Raw genomic sequence first — 19,511 nt, forward strand, 5'->3', positions numbered from 1 at the left:
ATTACATCTTCGTTTTCACGTGTTTTTTGAGCTGAGATGTTCCCGAATCACGATATCCGAAAGTCTGGATATAGACTTACGGATACATGCGTCTCGAAGGCAATGTTAGTAACTTAGAATATAGAAATTTGTAAGTTAATTTGATTTCCAGTTTAGGGTTCTGAATGCTAATGTCCGGAAGTGGAAATTAAGTTTCGGATACCTATATCCAAAAGAAGTATTTCAATTCTGGATATCAATATTCGAAATTGTATTTTGGGGTATGGATTTCTTCATCCGGAAGGTTATTTTGTGGCTTACGGATATTAATATCCAGAAGGTAACTTTGATGTTTTTTTCAACATTGCTAATGGATACAACAAACTCATACATGGGAATTTTAAGAGAGATTGATGTGTGGGATGGATTAGACGATGTTTGAGGATATGACTAAGACTTCAGTGAAGCCAAGAAATATTTTACAAACCATGAAAGAGAGAAATGAGAAGAATGTGATGCCGATAAAACAAGTTTATAATGCAATGAGTATTCACTGAAGATCACAACGAGGTCATAGAACAGAAATGCAACAGTTCATGTTGTTACTGAAGCGAGACATGTATATGTGCATTGGTGTAGGTGTGAAGAGGTGTCAAATGTTGTGCAAGATATATTTTGAACACACCTAGATTCACTAAAGCTAGTAAACTCGTTTAACATTGTCATATTGATGGATACGTACAAAACAAACAAGTATAGGATGTCATTACTTGAAGTTGTTGAGATTACGTCAATTGATTTGACTTTTTCCGTTACATTTTGTTTACTAGCAACTAAAAAGGAAAATAATTTTTTGTGGGCTCTTGAGAGACTTAAAGGGTTGTTTTTTTAGAGTTGTGGTATGTGATAGAGATATTGCCTTAATGAATGTAATCAAAATCGTGTTTCTTGAAGCTTATAATTTGCTCTGTTGATTTCACACTAATAAAAATGTGAAAGCAAAATGTAAAATGTTGGTGCATCTAAGAGAGACATGGATCAAGTAATGAAAGCTTGGGGATCTGTTGTGGATTGTGATATTGTTGAAGCCTTTGAAGATCGTGTCAATGTTTTTCAAGTTGTTTGTTCTTCTTGGCCTGTATTTGTTGCTTATAAGATGGCTACATGGTCATTATTAAAATATTAATTACATTATCTATTTTGCTGACGAGTATCACAGTAGACGAGTATCACAGTAGAGAGATGGCGGAACGCTCCCCAAAGGCAAGGCGGTCATGGAGGATCCGAGCACAATAAAAAATCTTATTATAGCACAAATGACTTTACAACATTAATTCCTTGTGAATTTTTCAAATGGGTATGGTGAATTGGATATTTTTCAGAAGATGGGCTAGGGTAAAAAAAGTGTTTATCTCAAGGCGACTTAACAAATGAGAGAGAAGATTTGGGTTTGTTAGATTTTTTGAAGTGAGGAATGTGGGGCGGTTGGAGGGAAGCTTAATTATTTTGAAAATAATTATTTAAATAAATTAATAATTTATAAAAAATTTATAAATAACATTATTCCCTAATTTTTATCCATTTTTTCATTATCATAATTATTTTATTAATTGCGTGTACGATTAAAATAAATTTTAAAATTATATAAATAAAAAATTAAAAGTTGAGTAATAATATTTTTTAAAATAGGATTTTTTTTTACATTTAGATATATTTAATCTGGTTTTTATTTATAAATAAATATATATTAATATTATATATATTTTTAATTCGATACAAAACTAAGCAATCACTTATCTAAGTATTTAAAATTATAAAAATTAATTTTTCACATTTTTAATTTCTTAATTAATTAGTTCTTAAAATAATTACTTTTCTAAATAATTATTTTTAAATTATAATATTTTTAAATAATTATTTATTAATATAATTTTTATAAATTATTTTTTTAATATATTTATTTTTATAAAACATTATTCCTCAATAGAATTATCTTTCTCAACTTGTATTTTTTTAAAATATATATATTTTTTACAATTTTATTAAAAATATTTATTATTAAAATATTAATTTTATGATAATATTTTTTATTTTAAAGTTTTAAAATTGTCTTTCATTTACTTTTGAATAAAAAAAACGAAATCAAGTTGAGAATGGAATGCAGTAAATCGTGCTATTTGAGTTATTTTGACACAGTATATATATATATATATATATATATATATATATATATATATATATATATATATATTATTTTAGTAAATATATCACACTATATCTTATTAGAAGAAATAAATGTTTACATATATAATCTTGAGATCCATTTGCAATTTGGAGGAGAAGGAAGACTAAATAATCTCAAACACCTTTTTTTTTATAAGACTTAAAACATCTCTCAAATGTTTCATTTTATTATTCATTACTAATGAAAAAAAATGTAATTATATGTTGAGGAAAGCAAAAGTATTGGTGTATGAGATCCCTTGCAGCCTTTTCAGTCTCACTCGTGAAGTGGTTCGTAGAGTCCATCCAAAATTGCAACCTGCATTTCTTCTGATGGTTTCCAATGTCGTTTCCTTTGGTTTATAAACCAGTTATTTACTTGCTTCTGGTCCAAACCAGTCCATTCAGCTAGGGCAACCTTATCAGCATCCTTCGCCATTGATAGTTAAATGTCAAAAACATAACTCAGCCAAACCTTGGTTTTAGACAAATCATGCTTAATTGAATGAACAACCTTAATTAAAGACTTAGAATATCTATTCTAAAAATTTAGTCATGAAAGTTGTTTGAACAAAAAAAAACTTATTTTGATAAGTTTCTTCATAAAGTCCTCTTAATAGTCTTAAATAGTACAAATGTTGGAAACTAATCTCATGAGCTCCTTGAAATTACACGTAAAATGCTAAAATACATTTTTGTTATATACTCAATGGCGATGTATATTGGGATAATTTTTTTTCATGAATATTATTAGAAAAAAGGAAAAATAATTAATATTCTCATAAGATATAATAAATGTATATATACGTTAATATATGAAAACTCTTCTATTAATTTATTTGTATAAATTATTTTTAATGTATGAATAGATTTTTTCTTTTTTTTTCTTTACCTATAAATATTTATGAAAAAATTTCATCCAAACAAAAATTCTCATACTTGTTACTATTAATTAAAAGTTAGTAAAAATCGTATAATTTCTTGATTTTCTATTTTTATATTTAATGGATTTTCTTATTTTATAGTTTTCAATAGAACGTGTTTGTTGAAGGGTGTTTTGCTACTTAGTATCACTTCTCTTTGTTCTAAATGCCTAATTTAAAACCAAACTAGGTCTAGTACATGGATTAAACATTAACACCATGTTAATTAAGATTTTTGCTGATAAAAAAAAACCATGTTAATTAAGTGAAAAGATATTTAATTACCGTTGGGTATGGCCATTTAAAGTGAATATTCCACCATGCAAGTAAGATTTTCTTTGCTTCTTTTGGTAGCTTTTCTTTCTTCTTCTTTCTGGAAAATTCATGCTTCAGATTAGTAATGTAACCACTATATCTACTTAGAAGATTATCCTTCAGTTCTTGAACCTCATTTGTCTTCTTGCTTTCAATTCTCTTCGTACTATCTTTCCCAGATGATCCACCAACATCACCTGTGACATGAAAAAAAAGTATTAATTACTAGAAAAAACGGCACTGTTTTGTATTTTATATAAAAATAAGTAATTTTTTTTAAAGAAAGCGAGGTTAAATATATATATATATATATATATATATATATTTGTATACTAATTTGGTCACCATTATGCATAATTTTTGGTGACACAAACCCATTGAAAAATGAGATTGTACAAACAAAGGAAGAGTTATGCATTCCATCATAGACCACAAACAATCAACATTCATATAGGATAGGGGGATTTGGATAGCATAGTTGTGGCAAATGAGGTCATTGAAGAGGTAAGAAGAAAGAAATGTAGTTGTATCGTTGTAAAGGTTGACTTTGAAAAAACTTATGATTATGTGGATTTGGAATTCCTACTCTATATGTTTTAAAGGATGAGATTTGGTGTCATGTGGATTAAATGGATTAGAAGTTGTCTACAATCATCAACTATATCCATCCTAGTTAATGTTAGTCCAACTAAACAATTTCACCTGTCAAAGAGACTAAGACAGGGGGATTCACTAGCACCTTTCTTGTTTCTTATTGTGGTTGAAGGATTGACAGGTGTTATGAGAGGGGCCCAAGGAAAAGGTTTATATGACGGTAATAAAGTAGGAAAAGATCATGTGGTTGTTAGCATGTTGCAGTTTGTTGATGATACAATAGTTTTTTTGTGAGACAAATGTGAAAAATATCATAACAATTAAATGTGCATTAAGATGTTTTGAACTAGCATCAGGTTTGAAGGTGAACTTTAGGAAAAGCAAGATTGCTGGAATATGTATGCATAATATAGATATCCAAATATACTTTAAAATTCTAAATTGTAACATAATGGAGGTGCCTTTTATATATCTAGGAGTCCCATTAGGGGATATGCAATTCTTAAGATTAAGAGCAAGCTTTCACTTTGGAAAGGAAAACATTTATCCTTCGCTGGTAGTTGTTAAAATCAGTTCTTATAGCTGTTCCCCAGTACTACCTCTCTTTGCTCAAAATCCCCACAAGTGTGGTGAATGTAACTACAAGAATACAAAGGGACTTTTTGTGGGGTTGGAGAGCAGGTGAAAGAAAAATAGTTTGGGTAAAATGGGTTTATTTATGTAATTCTCGATCTCTGGGGCTTAGGCATCAAAGATATAAAATTTTTTAATATTTCCTTTCTAGGGAAATGGAAATGAAGATTAGGATGTGAGGATTTAGGATTCTGGAAAAGGATTATGGACTCCAAGTAAGGGTCTTGGAAAGGATTGGAAGATAGTAACAGCTCTAATATGAATCTTGGTGGTGGAAAGTTATTAAGAAAAGTTGTGGGGGAAATCCAAATAACTGGTTTGATATGCATAGAAGGTGGAAGGTAGGTTCAGGGAGTAAAATTATGTTTTGGACTGATAGGTGGGTAGGAAATAACACCCTTAAAAGTAGATACCCTAGGTTGTTTTTGAATTCAATAAATAAATAGGGGTTTCTAGAGCAGTATGGGTCATGGAAGGAGAATCACTAGTGCTGGAAATTATCATGGAGAAGAGATTAGTTCCAATGGGAACATGAACATGTTAGTGTTATCATGGAGGAAATGAAATCTATCTCTTTATATGCATATAGGTTAGATGAGTGGTCTTCGCCGGGAGACTCATCAAATACTTAGTCTGTGAAATCTGTTTATGCAATTCTCTTAAATTTAAATGGTGTGCAACCAATTTATATTCTTGATTTTAATTTTAATTACTTTTTGGAACTAAAAGCTTTGTTGTCAGGACACATTTTTGCATGACGTGTCTTAATAGGGAAAATTGCAAGTTATGATTAGAGGAATTCAACCTAGTGGGAGGATGTGTGTTATGTGTGGGATTAGTCCAGGAAGTGTAAATAATTTATTCTTACTTGTAAAGTGACTTCTAAGGTGTATATGACTGATGCGTAGGTGAGAAGATTATTATACACTGTGATAGAGTCAAAAAAAACACTTTGAACAAATAGGGTTTACGAACATCAATTGCTTGAGAAATAGCATGTGGAAATCCATGTGGATGACTATAATATAGGGTATTTAGAGTAAGAGAAATTGTATTATTTTCAAAAATGCAGTGGTGGACCCTATTGAAATTTTTTATTGTGGCCCAAATGAAGGTTTGGGCATGGGTTAACTATAAGTTTCCGAAATCTAATTTTTCTTATTCAGATTGGTGTACTAACTTATATATGCATGTTATAAAATTTGTTCATTGATATGCTTTGTGTATGTTTTTCATGAACGTGAGTTCCCAATCATGGGCATAGCCAAAGCTAGTACATGATTTGAAGGTGCTGTGAAATCTTTGGATGGTATGAAATGATTTGAATGGCAGTATCAATATTCTGTTGTATACATGGATGTGTGGATTCAAATAGGGGTATTGCCAAAGTCACCGCATCTATTTTTGGTGCTTGGTGGAAAGGAAAGTCGTGCAATAAAATTTTTATGCAATTTGTTTTGGTAGAAACTATGTCTGGCAATATCCTAGATTGTTACATTTTTTGTTTAATCCCTTGCAGTTATGGCTTGAGGTATTTTTGTTATCTAGCTTTATGCTTTTTGTCACCATATATCTAGTTGGAGTGAGACTTTTGTATATGGGTTGGAGTACCCCCTAATACTCTCATTTTAATCAATTCTTTATTGCTAATAAAAAAGGAAACAATTCACCAATGTAATCATGGGAAGGTTGTGCACACAAGCATAACGATCAGAAATTTCATATTATGGGTAACACTCATAAAATTGTGGTAGCAACACTCAACTCTTGTACTATGCTAATGAAGTTTGAACTTATAACTTATGTAAATTAAAACTCTTCACTATTAACTCAATCCTTAGTTTTTTTTATTTTTTTATCAGCAACTCAATCCTTAGTAGTTTATTTATGCATGTGTTACGAGAATGACATAGTAAATACATATGAAGTTAAAGTAGTATATCACAACATGCATGACACATGATTTTGGCCAATTTATATGTAGGAAGAAGGAGTTGGGAGTGAAAGATCTAAAAAAAATTTCAATACGACATTGCTTTCAAAATGACTACGGATTGGGAACAAGGTCAAATGGGTTATGGAAGAAAGTAATTGAATCCAAATATGATGGATGGAGAAATTTGGATGAAACAGTAAATATGAATGATTTGAGGTGGTAAAAGGATATTAAGGAAACATGTAAGGAAAGCAATGTAAATTGGTTTAGTAGGAAATAGGGAAAGTATAAATTTATGGGAGATTGCATTAAAGGTTGGGCTACCCAGACTCTATAGAAATGTAATAGAAAAGTCAATAATGATTTTTGAGACTAAGCATTGGAAAAATAAGGTGTGGAGATGAGATATGGAGAAGAGAATGATTTAAGTGGGAAAAATAGGCTTATAAGAGATCTAGATAACATCCAACTATGCAAAGAGAGGAAGGATATTAGGATTTGAAAAGCTAGCAAAAATAAAATATAATAAGTTGAGTCTAATATGAAGTTCTTAAGAAGGAGTAAGGTTGAGAATGATGGATGGTATCTTTATAGATCTTTGGAGAACTACAACTCTTCTTAGTAATAGAAATATTGACACTTAGCAAGTTTATATATAAACGTTCCTTTAGTAGTACTTATCATGAGATTATATATTTTTTTCTTTTCTAAAGCCAACCTAAGAAATTATTTATGGAAAATGTAAACTTTAAAGAAAGATCAAAAACTTATTTTTGTGTTTTCTTAAAGCTAAAATTAAAATTTCCTTTGACTAAAAAGGAAAATAACTCATCCAAGTAGGCATTTTGTATGGATATGTACATGTGTTTAGTGAAATGATTCATAAGAAATGGAGAAGACCATAAAGTAAAAGGAGAAAATATAATATTTTCTTTGTTTGGAAGACATTAATAAACGATTGGGAAGGAATTCTATTACCCTTCATTTTAGATTATAGAAGAATAAAGTTTATTTTGAAATTTCTTTAAATTTATTATTGCTCCCATTTTCTTGAAGATAAAAATTGGAGTACAATTAAGAATAAATTAAAGAGATAATTTCTTTCGTTTTCTTTTTCCTTTCTATTTATTTCAAGGGAGAATATTAAAAAGGAAACTCGTTTTCATTCTTTCTATTTATTTATCTTTTTATTTATTTACTAAATTTTGTTGGGTGCAAAATAAGGAAAGAGTGAAAAGAAATTTTAATATAAAGGAAAAGCATACCAAAAGAAAAATGAAACTTTGATTAGACATTACGAATGAGTAGGAGAGATTTTATAAACTAAAAAAATTCCTTACTTATTTAGTTCAAAGTAATATGAGAAAATTTAGAAATCAATTTACTTTTATATCATGTAGTTTAATATTTCAAAAACATAATATTTTAGTCAAAACATTTGGAATGCTTTTAAATATTTTTCAAATCCAAAATTTGTTATATTTTGTTATATATAATGCTAAAGATTTATTTTTTATAAATATTCTTTTTCCCTCCCCTCCTCCATGAAATATTAATACTTCAAATAAATTTCAATAGTTATCTGGGAGCTTGTATCTAAATGAAAATTGGTCTATTTAATCAGTTTTACTAGGGTTTTTTTAAACTTACATATTAGATTTAGAAACTTTGATACATTTTTTTTATTCCAAACGTGGTGAAATGACTAAAAAAAACTCTAAATGGACCTTAAAGGCATTTGTGGAGAAGGAAACTAATTAGAGAATAAGGAATCTACAAAGAGACATTAATGAACAACCACTGCACTTTATTATTAAGAATTAGCTGGTTACCTACAAGCAATGATTCTTATAAAGAAACAATTAATAATGTGAAATATTTGTCGATTCTAATAATTTTTATAAAAAATTACAGTGTCTTTTTCTAACTTCAAGTCTTGTATTATGAGTTGAAGAAGCATATTAGTTGTTAAAACTTTTTCAAAGTTTTAATGTTTTAAAGTTGGAACTCAAAACCTTCAAACAATCTATATCTAAATCTTTCTTATTGTATAGTTAAAACTTCACAGTCCTGATGTAATATAAGAATATTTCAATAACCAATAGACAAGCATGCATACATCTGAAAAAAGCACATATATATAAAGGCATTAACAGATATACAAAGTTTCACGTGTGTGCATTTTAACTGGATAATCCAGAGTAAACTAACTCTTTCCACGTTTTGTGACGCTTATTTTCATTCCAATCCACAATCTTCAGATCCAGCACAATATGCACAAACAAAAGAAAGCAACTTTATCCAAAAATGGAACTGGTTTACTCAAAATAGCCAATGAATGAAGACATGTGGTATAAAGTAGTATGCATCCTCGTTCTGTGAAGGCATTACTATAATAAAATCTGCGACAACCAGAAGGGTTCAAGTACAAATATGGCTCAGTTCAAAGCAATTTTGAAATAGGGTTAATGGATAGCCTCAAAAGCAGCAGAGATGTGATTAAAGAAAACAAAAGGAAGAGAAAGGAGTGAATTTCTAAGGAAACGATGAGATCAGTGTATATAACACGTGCAACCACACCACTACTAGGGACAGAATCTTCATGATAAAGATCAAAGAAGACACACTTGGCCATATCCATAATAACTATACCTCTTTCAAGTTGGCTCCAAACTCTTTATCAACAAATAATATATGTTTGACTAAAGGAAGGGATGGAGGAAAAGGAAAACTAAGAGTAATATATATATCTTATAATTAGAGAGTTTCTAACTTGTTAGAACTTTAAAGGATTTTCATATTTTATAATTATTTGCTGAGTCAAAAACAGTTAGAAAAAAGTGAGAAATGATGAAAAAGAGGAGAAAGGAGTTTCTGAATAGCAGTATCAGAACCCTTAGATATATATTATAAATCACTTTTTCCTTTGGCTAAAGTTCTATAGTAATAATACTAAAGTACAGACGAAAAATGAAACGGAATACAGTTTGGTTTCCTCATTTTCTTTCTCTATCTCCAAGTATAAAAAATGGAAAGGGAAAACTATGAAAACCTTTTCCATCATTTCCTTTCATTAGTTTAATAACACTGTGAAAGATTTACAAAATATTTAAGAGAAAAGTTTGATGCAGATGATCCTAGGAGGAGCGGGTCATGGACTTTGCTAAGCAAAAGACAGAGAGAGAGAAATAAATAAAGTAATGAATGGTGATGCCTGAAATGAGCTATCTAAGGGATAAGTGTGTTTGTGTACACCACTGCTATTTATTTAAATCACTATCAACTCATGCACTTCATTATATCTGCAATGTCTAGTAGACATCATAACATGGAGTTTGAAATAAACTTCTTAATTAAAGAATCTGACTCATCTGAAGTACAATGGACTTGTTTTTCTCCAATACTAAAATGGAACCAGCATATACTAAGAACAAGAATCACTGATAAAAATATATACTCTATAAATTATTAGAGTTTTATCTCAGTATCAACTTTCTTTAAGCTTGTATTGTAGCATTTTTCAATGCATGCATTTCTCATTCTCAGAACTTACGGGAGTAGTTTTTAAGACTTACAGTTTTAAAAAGTTGAAGTTTCAGTACAATCCACAATGAGGAGTCTAATAATATTTCAAGTTAGTCAATAAATTTTGTAATTGTTCTACTTTCTCTATCAACTTTTATACTATTATCTACAGCATAATATATAATCCATTTCCACCGTAATATTTTCTTCACTCTATGCGTACATAGCATTTTTCTTCATTTTGCAATTACTGCACTCTGATTTATATGCAGTGGTTAGCTTCATTTTACTCACTTTTTTTTTATCTATTTTTATACCTCTTTAGGTTGATAAAAGTGTGTTGTTTAATATTGATAAGTAACAAAGTAATAGACTAACATGAAATATCGTCCTCAACCTACTGAAAGAAACAGCAGCAGAAACAAAGTAATGTAGTGGAATCGAATTTATGTGAAAAAAGTATATATACCAATGTAAAATAATTATGTATTAAGAAATGAACAATTAAACCAACGAAGTTTCAGTAAAAGGATTTAAAACAACACGAGAATACTAACGTTTTCTCTTCCTTGTTTGTATTGATCAGTTCAACTTCTACATAAAAAAAATGCTAAATCTTAAAGGAGACGGTTATTTATATAATTAAATAAAATTTCACGATAAATATAAACAAGTTGGAGATAAAAGAAAAATAAAGAAAATATGGAACAAAATAGGTCAAATAAAAGTATATGGATGTGTAAAAATATTATAAAATTCTATTGGTGATTGTTTTCAATCACTTGAGGGTTTATCCTAAAACAATAAAAGATAATTATTTGTATATTAAAATCAAATTTAATTTTAACGATATTTTAAATTTAATAATTGAAAATCTGAGGTAATATTTTTTAACTCAATGGTGAAACATGAAAAAAAAAATGTATAAATGGACATATGAAATAGACAAAAAAATCTTAAATAAATAGTTTATCTTAAGTTTCACTTGACTTTTCTTTTATCAATTAAGAATAAATAAATTATTTAGAGTATTTAAAAGATACTTTAACTCTATACATACATAATACAATACAAAAGTCATTGTTATCTCTAAAAAAATCAAACATCTAACTCCTACAAGTATATTGAGTTTCACATTACTTTATAAAGTAATATTACAAGTGCATTTGTTAATACTTCATTAGAAGTTTTTTCTTTTTCTTTTAATGTATCATTAGACACTGGTTTCTTGTACTACATATTTATGGAAATTAATTCTAAGAAACGATGGCTCACTAAGACATTATGCATATACCTCCTTCACTCTAGTTGATGGACATAGCTTAATTGTTTGAACGAAGGAAGAATATATATAGGCAGGGCTTCAACTTTAATCATGTTTGGTGAGTCAACTTGGCCTTTAGATATATATCATTTTTATTTATATGAATTTAACACATGTCAAGTAAATATACAACAATTCATGTACTTTATTCAACCAATTCAATTTATAATAACTCACATTTACAGAATTATATATATAAATATACTCTTTTTTCAAGCCATTTTATATTTTAATCATGAAGTTAGCAAGGATGTATAACTAAAAAATTGGCTACCAAAGCAAACACAAACCACGTGACTACTTGCCATGTGACCCAGCCAGTTCCTCAGACATGCTTTGGGACCTTTTAAAACTAAAACTAACCTTGGTCTCATATTATTTCATGAACCTTAATTAATCTCTAATGGTTTTATGAAGATAAGTATTATTTGTACAATATTTTTTGTATTCGTCTCTTAAATAATTTCATATGTTATAAGGATGAATGAAAGATAAACACAAAAATCGATTATTGAATTATTTTATATCCATGTACTAATATCTTATAAATGTTAATTAATAATTTCCCATATATTTTATCTGGTGTAAACCTTGTGAACTTCTTAACTTATCACCCATACGTCTCATTTTTAAAGATCAGAGAACACATGAAAACAAGAGCATGGCATTGAAACAAGAGAAAAGACCTGCAGGTTGAAGAAGAGTTTTGTCTATGACAGCAAGATCGTTGCAGATGGAGTGAAGCTGAGTTTCCATATGGCTGAGGAACATGGATGCCTCGTTAAAGGGTCTTGAAAGATCTGATTTGTACTTCACCAACAAATCGCAAAACGTTCCCTTCAATATGCAGCAAACATAACAATAAGCTGAAGAAACGTAATTAGGGTTTGTGATTTACTTCTTGAGTATTTTAAGAAGAAACTATATTATAAATATATTTATTGGGAAGAGAAAGAGACCATGAAATCATCAAGCTCGGGATCAGCACCCAAGAAGCCATGATCAGATTTAGAGTCAGATATCTGACACACCCCACTATACTCTCCTTTGATTCCTTCAAATAGGTCTGCCATATCTTGTGGCGCTCCCACCTGAAAATTGAAACACAAAATCACTCATAATCATGAATAGCATTGCTAAATACAACACTAGAACTGATTAGTGATGATTAATCATATAGTTTCAAAAGGGGTTTTTTGTTCCCCAAAGCACTCAATAATCTTTTTATGGACACTTGAAAATTGTTGGAAGCATATATATATATCATTCACATTTTATACTTATATGTATGTATAACCTTGTGGCAATCGATGTAGGCATGGAGGAGGTGAGGAAATAGAGGATGAGAAGCAACTTTGTCACGAAGTACTTCTGAAACATCATCTTCCTTCCCAAAGACAGACTTAGAGGGCGGAGGTGGAGCCGTTGTTGTTGACTGGCCTGAGTAAGTTGCTGAATAGTGAAAGTTGTAGAGGTTGTTCTCCATTTCTTTTTGTTTCTCAAAAGGGAAAACCAAGTTCATAGAGAATTGGATGCAGTGCCATATGACAGTCAGTGCAGAGCCTATATACTCAGAGGTAGAGAAGTAGATAGAGTGGAGGAGGGTGAGAAATTAATACTTTGTATATTAAAAATATTTTAAAAGTGATTATTGCAGATTATTATTTTTGTATTTTTCTAATAATATAAGTTAATTAATTAAGTAGGTTAAATATGTTTTTAATATTTTAAAATAAAAAATATTTCCATTTTCAATACTTCAATTTATGTTGATCTAATGGTTTGGTTTGTATTGTTTACATCAAATCTGATTTGTGGCATAGGCTAAATATAAATTGTGGTGATTTTATTTTATTAATAATGAATAAATGTAATTAAAAAAGATATTTAAGGACTGTTTCAACCTCTTACAAACAAACTCATATCAATTTACATTAGTCACTGGGAGGGACTAAACTGTAGATATCCAACCTAAGTAAACATTGCAAAAAAAGATTAAGTAGTTTGCTAATTTTCCTTCAAAGAAACAAAAGCAGAGTGCATAAATCAGATTTACTTTGTCTCTTCCAGGCTAGATTTTATCAATCCTATTCCTTTTTATACACCGAACTCTTTATCCAAATATTATGTAGTAGTTAGGCAGCAATTATGCAGCTTTTATTGTGCAACGGCACCTTGCTGATGTAAGTAGATCTGAGTTGATTTTAGGATTGCATATTTGTATAAATTACTCTTTTGTTTATGATTTTTGGATTAACAATTATGGCGAGAAATCCAAAGAAGATTTTCATTGGATACGAACTTAACCAAGTGATTAAGTAAGTGATAACGGGCAAAGAAAAAACATAATTATAGGGTGATTTAGATGATGATGGGTGGAAATGAAAAGCACATAAGCAAAAAAAAAAAACACAATGACATAGACAATGGAGAAAAGTGGGCGCAAAGAAAAGGAAGGAAAAATGTGAAGAAATGAAGAAAGCTTATGAAGATGAGAAGTTGTCATGCCACTTGGAGGATGAGATACTCCAAGATGAGTGGTGTAGAGTCACCACTTGAAGTGAAAAACACTCAAGATAAGACCCAAAGATAACAGGAGACTCAACTCACTAAACACTCTGACAGATTTTCTTTACTTTCAAAATTCAATGTGTAAATACATGAGGCAAAACACTCTATTTATAAAAGAGGGTGTCTTGGAGAACAAGATAGAGGAGTAGGGGTGTAAAAACTAGGTCAAATGTGAACACATGAAGAAGTCTTCTAGAATCTAGGTCAAAGGTGAACTCATGGATGAGTTTCTAGAAGCTAAGTTAAGGTTGGTTTTGGCACAAGCCCAATTTACTAAGTGTACCGTCCCGTATCCGGGCGTTGACTAAGTCAAGGTCAAAGTCAACGACTGGAGAGTCAAAGTCAACGCAAGGCGTCGCCTAGGTGGAGAGACGCCAAGTGCCAGCATCGCCAAGAGGAAGCGTCACCAAGACAAGGCGTCGCCTAGGTGATGGCGTCGCCCAACCAGGGCGTCGCCAGATCAAACAGTACTAAAGCAAGGCAATCACCGTGTGGTTCCCCGATACCCATGGGTAGGAAAGACCATGGAGGGAGCGACGCCGTGGGAAGGCCTCAGGTCCCGATAACTCGGGGGCAGTGATAAGGAGAAGGAAAAGGTGGCTTCAAGGCCATAGTGATAGCATCAGTGTAGGGCAGCCTGACTCGTGAAGTACCCCTGCCGTCCCAGAGACGCCTTTGGAACAGATACGACCCGAGAGGAAGGTCACGCCTAGGGTAACCGGACGCAGGGTACGAGAGGAAGGCAAATACGCTCTCAGAGTAAGTGACTAGATGATTGGGGGCATGAGTTGGCACCTAAAAAGTCACCCCTAGCACAGTAGCACTCTCGAGCAGGAGGACTCATGCGTAGAAACGTCCCCAGATGGGCAGAAACGCCCCCAGATGGGGTCACGGCGTCGTGAGGCCCTCCACGTGTACAACAGCCATGTCAGAATGGAAACACCCTTTAGTCAGGTGCCAGGTAATTAAAGTCATTCAATGCAGTTTCCCTTTCGAGCATTCAGGTACTATAATGGCTCCCAAGCGTTTCAACGTCTTAAATGCGCTACTTTTTCTAATTAAATACGCTGATTGAGTGCGTTACATTTGTAACTAAAGGCGCTTTAAGGCGCTTTAATGCTTGGGTAGTTTAAATAGCGCGGAAAATGTTGGAAAGGGGGTTGAAACCTTTGGCAAATTTACGAGAACTCTCTGGTTGCTTGCCCGTGCTTCAAGATTACGTACAAGTGACTGGAGAATATCTTTGCCTGAAGGAGAGAACACACACGCAATACCCAGTTATTTTTACCACCTTCAGAGTGCCATACGCGGTGCTCAGAGACGGGGGTGAACAGTTTTGGTGTTTCTTGCTGGCTGACTTGAGTGTCGGAGTGCAAACGGCCGCTAGGGTGCCTCTTCGTCCTCTTTTTTGCAGGCTTTCACAGGTAACCAGGGGGAAGGAGACCCTAGCTGACGGTTGAGGTCGCGCACGAAGACGTCCCGGTCAACCGGACAGAACACTAAGTATACCCTCTTCTACCTTATTTTTTCTAATTGAAGCTCAAAGTGAGCCCAATTTGTTTGCTCAACTTGTTTTATAAAAAGACTAGAAGGAAGAATAACTGATATTCTGGTTCATGTCCGGTTCTCCCTCTGTTGAGGCTCTTCTGAGATTTAATAAGGCTTTGTCTTGTATGTTGAGATAATGGACCTAGTGTTGAAGAGTTTGTGGTGCCTTAGCCACCTGCTTGTCGAGTTGGTTTGTATCATGCACCCCAAGTTGGAAAGAATTCGACCTCGAATTTAGAACTTCTGTAAATAACATAGTTAGTTTGTTCACAGGAAAGATAGAAACATTTATAGACTTGATATTGATGCTTAAAAAGGGGGAAATAACAATAAAGGAAAAAGGATAGAACTTACACTCAAAAGAAGATGAAGGAATCATGAGATAATGTCTTACTTAAGGGGGGCTCAAAACATGTCCAACATACTAACATTCGATTGTCAAGGTAGAGAGTGAAAAGAAAAAGATTCACAATCTAAATGGGAGCATCCAATAATATAAAATGAGAATATCAAGCTTAAAATGAGCTTTCAACTATGAAGAAGGCGCACAAGTTAAAAGAGAGCACCCATCAAAGGTTGGTGTAAGTGAAGATGTCGCTCAACATATCAATCCAACATGTGCATATATGACCTAATTGCTTTGTGATTATATTTTTTGTCATGCCAATATTTATTATTTTAAGTACCATAGAAAAAGGGAGAGATTGTTAGAGTAAAACTTCAGCAACCTATAATTTTGACTAAGTGCTTAAACGAACAAAGCATGGAGTTGTGTCTAATAGACGCTGAAGGAAGAAGACCATATCATGCAAATGTTTCATCTGATAGACGATAGGACTACCAAGCAAACTTCCCATTCCATACGATAAAAGATATATGATGATCAAATGATAAGTACAACCAAAGATTATAAGTTGACCTGAACTCAAAGAATATTCCTATAACTTAAGTTTTTAATTAAAAAAATGTCTTCATCGTATGTTGTCAATGAAATTCGTGCCAAACAAAACTTGTATTCAAATATCTCTTAGTTATTTGAGCTAAAGTTGCAATGACCGACAAATCTACTAATACAAGTTATATTTAACTCTAGCTCAACTATCTATTTTGTGTGGTTTGCACTTTTACCATTTTTTTGGTGTAAATTGCTATTGAAAAAGATAAGTATTATAAAACTATTAGAGAAATTGCATGAAGAAAATGTAATACTTCTCAAAGATCAAGCTCTTCAAACACAAGAGCGAGAAAAAGAAGAGGAATAGGGAATGCAATAACTACTCTCTTGAAGCCTGTATAAGAACATGTTCCAATGAGAAGAACAAGAAGAATAGTCTTAACTTCCAAGTGTTGAAGCTTTGGTAAACTTTCTTTGCGCCCTATAGCTTTGTAAGAACATTACTCTTGTTCATCCTTGCAAGCTAGTTGAATGAGCTTAAACCATTGTATACGTCGAAAGACACTATCGTCTTTCGTGACCGAAAATGTGATCTATTGATCACAAAAACATTATGTTGTCTTAAGCCAGGAGTGGCTTTTGAAAAGAATACTTGGTTAATCCAGGAGTGGGTTTTAGAAAGAATAATTGGTTAAGGTAGGAGTTACTTTGTGGAAAAAATACTTGAGTTGACTCAGAAGTTGCTTGTTGAAAAAAATACTTGGGTTAAAGTAGAAGTGTCTTGGTGAAAGAATATTTGTTTATGCTTCATAGTGGTAGTCTATCTACTGAAACTTGATTGATTAGTCAAGAACTAAACGTAATTTGCTATGACAAACGAACCAATATAAATTATTAAGCAATATTTCTACCTATGATCTCTTACATTGTAAGTTTTTAAATATGTTAACTAAAGGAAGAGAAGTTTGCCAAATCATTTTTTTGAAAATCTTTATGTTTTCTTTTGCTTTTTATATATGTCTACTATATGATTTTTAATATAAAAAAAAAGTAGTGATCGCCACATCTTAAAACTAATATGGAGAAAGATGAATCAACATCGTTAATTTTAATTTGAGAAAGAAAAGATAAGTAGCAACTATCACAAGAATATTTTGAATGGAAGAGAGAATATGAAACAAAAATAATAATATTTTGAAAGAAAATATGAAAAACACATGGTAATTTTGGATTAATAAATTTAACTTTTAGATATAGTATGATTTTGGATTACGAGGAAATATAGAAAAAACTATATTATAAAATAGAATAGATACGAACAAAAGAGAACAAAGATGAACAAAAGATTTAAAGAAATTCGAGATTCTACAAGAAGAATGTGTCAAAGGGGGGATGTCAATGTTTAAGGCAAGATATATGGGCGACAATATCGTGCTTCTATCACCTAAGGCAGAGGGAAGAATGGAGGACATTGTTAAGCTTAATAAAGAGTGGTTTGACTGTATCTTTGAAGACGTTAAACCTTGGTCTGAGGCTGTTGTCGCAAAGTATAAGCGTGTATGGATTAGGTGCTTTGGGTTACCGTTTCATCTTTGGAGTAAGGAGTGCTTGTCGAAAGTTGTGGGGGAAGTAGCAACATTGGTGGATATTGACGACGCAACTCTATCTTGGGATTGTATTGAATATGCCCGCTGTCAAGTTCGCTTACTAAGGTCTTGCAAGGCAGAGGTTTCCAAGGATTATAGGATTAAAGGAAATGTGTACAGAATTACCATTGTTGAGGAGACAACTAAACATGATGGAGAAGACTTTGGGTGTATGTGTGAGTGTAACCACGGTGGTTCTTCGGATAGCGTAACATCCTTAGAGTCCTTTGCTGAAGACTCTATTCTCTCTGCAAAATTAAGTATTGAGGAGGGAGGCCAAGGCGGAGGAAGTGAAGGGAGACCGGAGAGGTCAGCGGAGGTAGGAAGAGGGTGGTCAACAAACCAAAAAAAGGTGCCTGAAAAGGAATGTTCAGAAGGCTACGAGATTTGTCAGAAGGAAGTAGAACGCTCTTTCATCTCTAAGGCAAAGAGTGTGCAGGGCGTCTTAGCAAAAAAAACAGAGATGACACCTATTCAACATGTCAGTGATGCGTGTAATGCTATCCATATTTCATTGGTCAACTTAGTTGATGCGGTGGCAACTTTAAGTTCTACGTCCAGGCCCAACTATATTGAGGCCCAAACCAAGGAATGTTGTTCTCAGACCCAGCTGTGTGATGGGCTCAAGAGTGGTTCGGGGTCAAAGGAAATAGTCAACGACACGGGGGATGTGCCTGAGACACCGTTACAACAGAGGAACACGTGGGTTGCGCAGCCTCTGGCTGAGGGTTCCAAAGTGGTGGAAAGCTTACCAAGGCGCATTGAGGATCAATGTATGGTTCTTAATAGCAATTGGAGCATCACAGCGGCGGAAGTTAGTGGGGGAAACGTTGGGCAAGAGCAAGTAGCCGGTACTAGCGGTAAGGGTGGTGTCATAGTGGGCTTTGCTGGTGTAACTCCGGAGAGAGTTCATCATCTCCGATCACTTTGGAAATGGGGTACACGTACTATCCAGAGGAGATGACGCTCAAAAGGGGGATTGGGCTCTCTTCATTATGGGAATAGCTATGCTACTAGGCTAAGTTCCAAAACCTATGCCACGTCCGACTCCGAGATTCTAGAATGCAATAACCGTATTAGAAGAGAAGTAGCTCAAATTGAATCTTCCAGGATCTGGGAACTGGGCAAACGGCTAGGGACAAATTGCACAGGGGATGTAGGGATGCTGATTAAAGAGATGGAGAGTTTGGAGGATAGGGACAGACAAATGCTAAGCATGATTAAGGAGGGGACAAGAAGTGGTGTATTATGATCATTGTCAACCTAAACATCAGAGGATTGGGAGGGGGGAGTAAGGAAAAATACTTAAAGCACATTATTGCTAAGGAGGGTGGGTGCGGAGTTTGTGTGTTTGCAAGAAATTAAAACTATGGAGTTCTCTGATAGGAGGTGTTATGCT

The 19,511-nt window shown here is 32.7% G+C and overlaps 1 protein-coding gene across 1 annotated transcript; it reads right to left on the minus strand.

Annotated features, from left to right (window-relative positions):
* Positions 1-2,332: 2,332 nt before the first annotated feature.
* Positions 2,333-13,015, minus strand: LOC137823068 (homeobox protein knotted-1-like 6). The gene is made up of 5 exons (XM_068628182.2): positions 12,750-13,015; positions 12,412-12,543; positions 12,139-12,289; positions 3,411-3,637; positions 2,333-2,632 (listed from the first exon to the last, which is right to left on the minus strand). Exons 1-5 carry the CDS (start codon positions 12,972-12,974, stop codon positions 2,480-2,482), a joined length of 888 nt encoding a protein of 295 aa, XP_068484283.1. The 5' UTR covers positions 12,975-13,015; the 3' UTR covers positions 2,333-2,479.
* Between the last annotated feature and the right edge of the window lie 6,496 nt (positions 13,016-19,511).

This window comes from Phaseolus vulgaris, chromosome 9 (genome assembly GCF_051622355.1).
Source record: "Phaseolus vulgaris cultivar YP4 chromosome 9, ASM5162235v1, whole genome shotgun sequence".
In the NCBI taxonomy this organism is placed as follows: Eukaryota; Viridiplantae; Streptophyta; class Magnoliopsida; order Fabales; family Fabaceae; genus Phaseolus; species Phaseolus vulgaris.

Bases quoted from the DNA above. Each gene is read 5' to 3' on its own strand.
- LOC137823068 (XM_068628182.2), bottom strand. From the start codon at position 12,974: ATGAACTTGGTTTTCCCTTTTGAGAAACAAAAAGAAATGGAGAACAAC. The intron at 3,638-12,138 runs GTCTTTTCTCTT...TTCATGTCACAG, and splicing joins AACTCTTCTTCAACCTGCAG to GTGATGTTGGTGGATCATCT. The intron at 2,633-3,410 runs GTAATTAAATAT...TCAATGGCGAAG, and splicing joins TTAAATGGCCATACCCAACG to GATGCTGATAAGGTTGCCCT.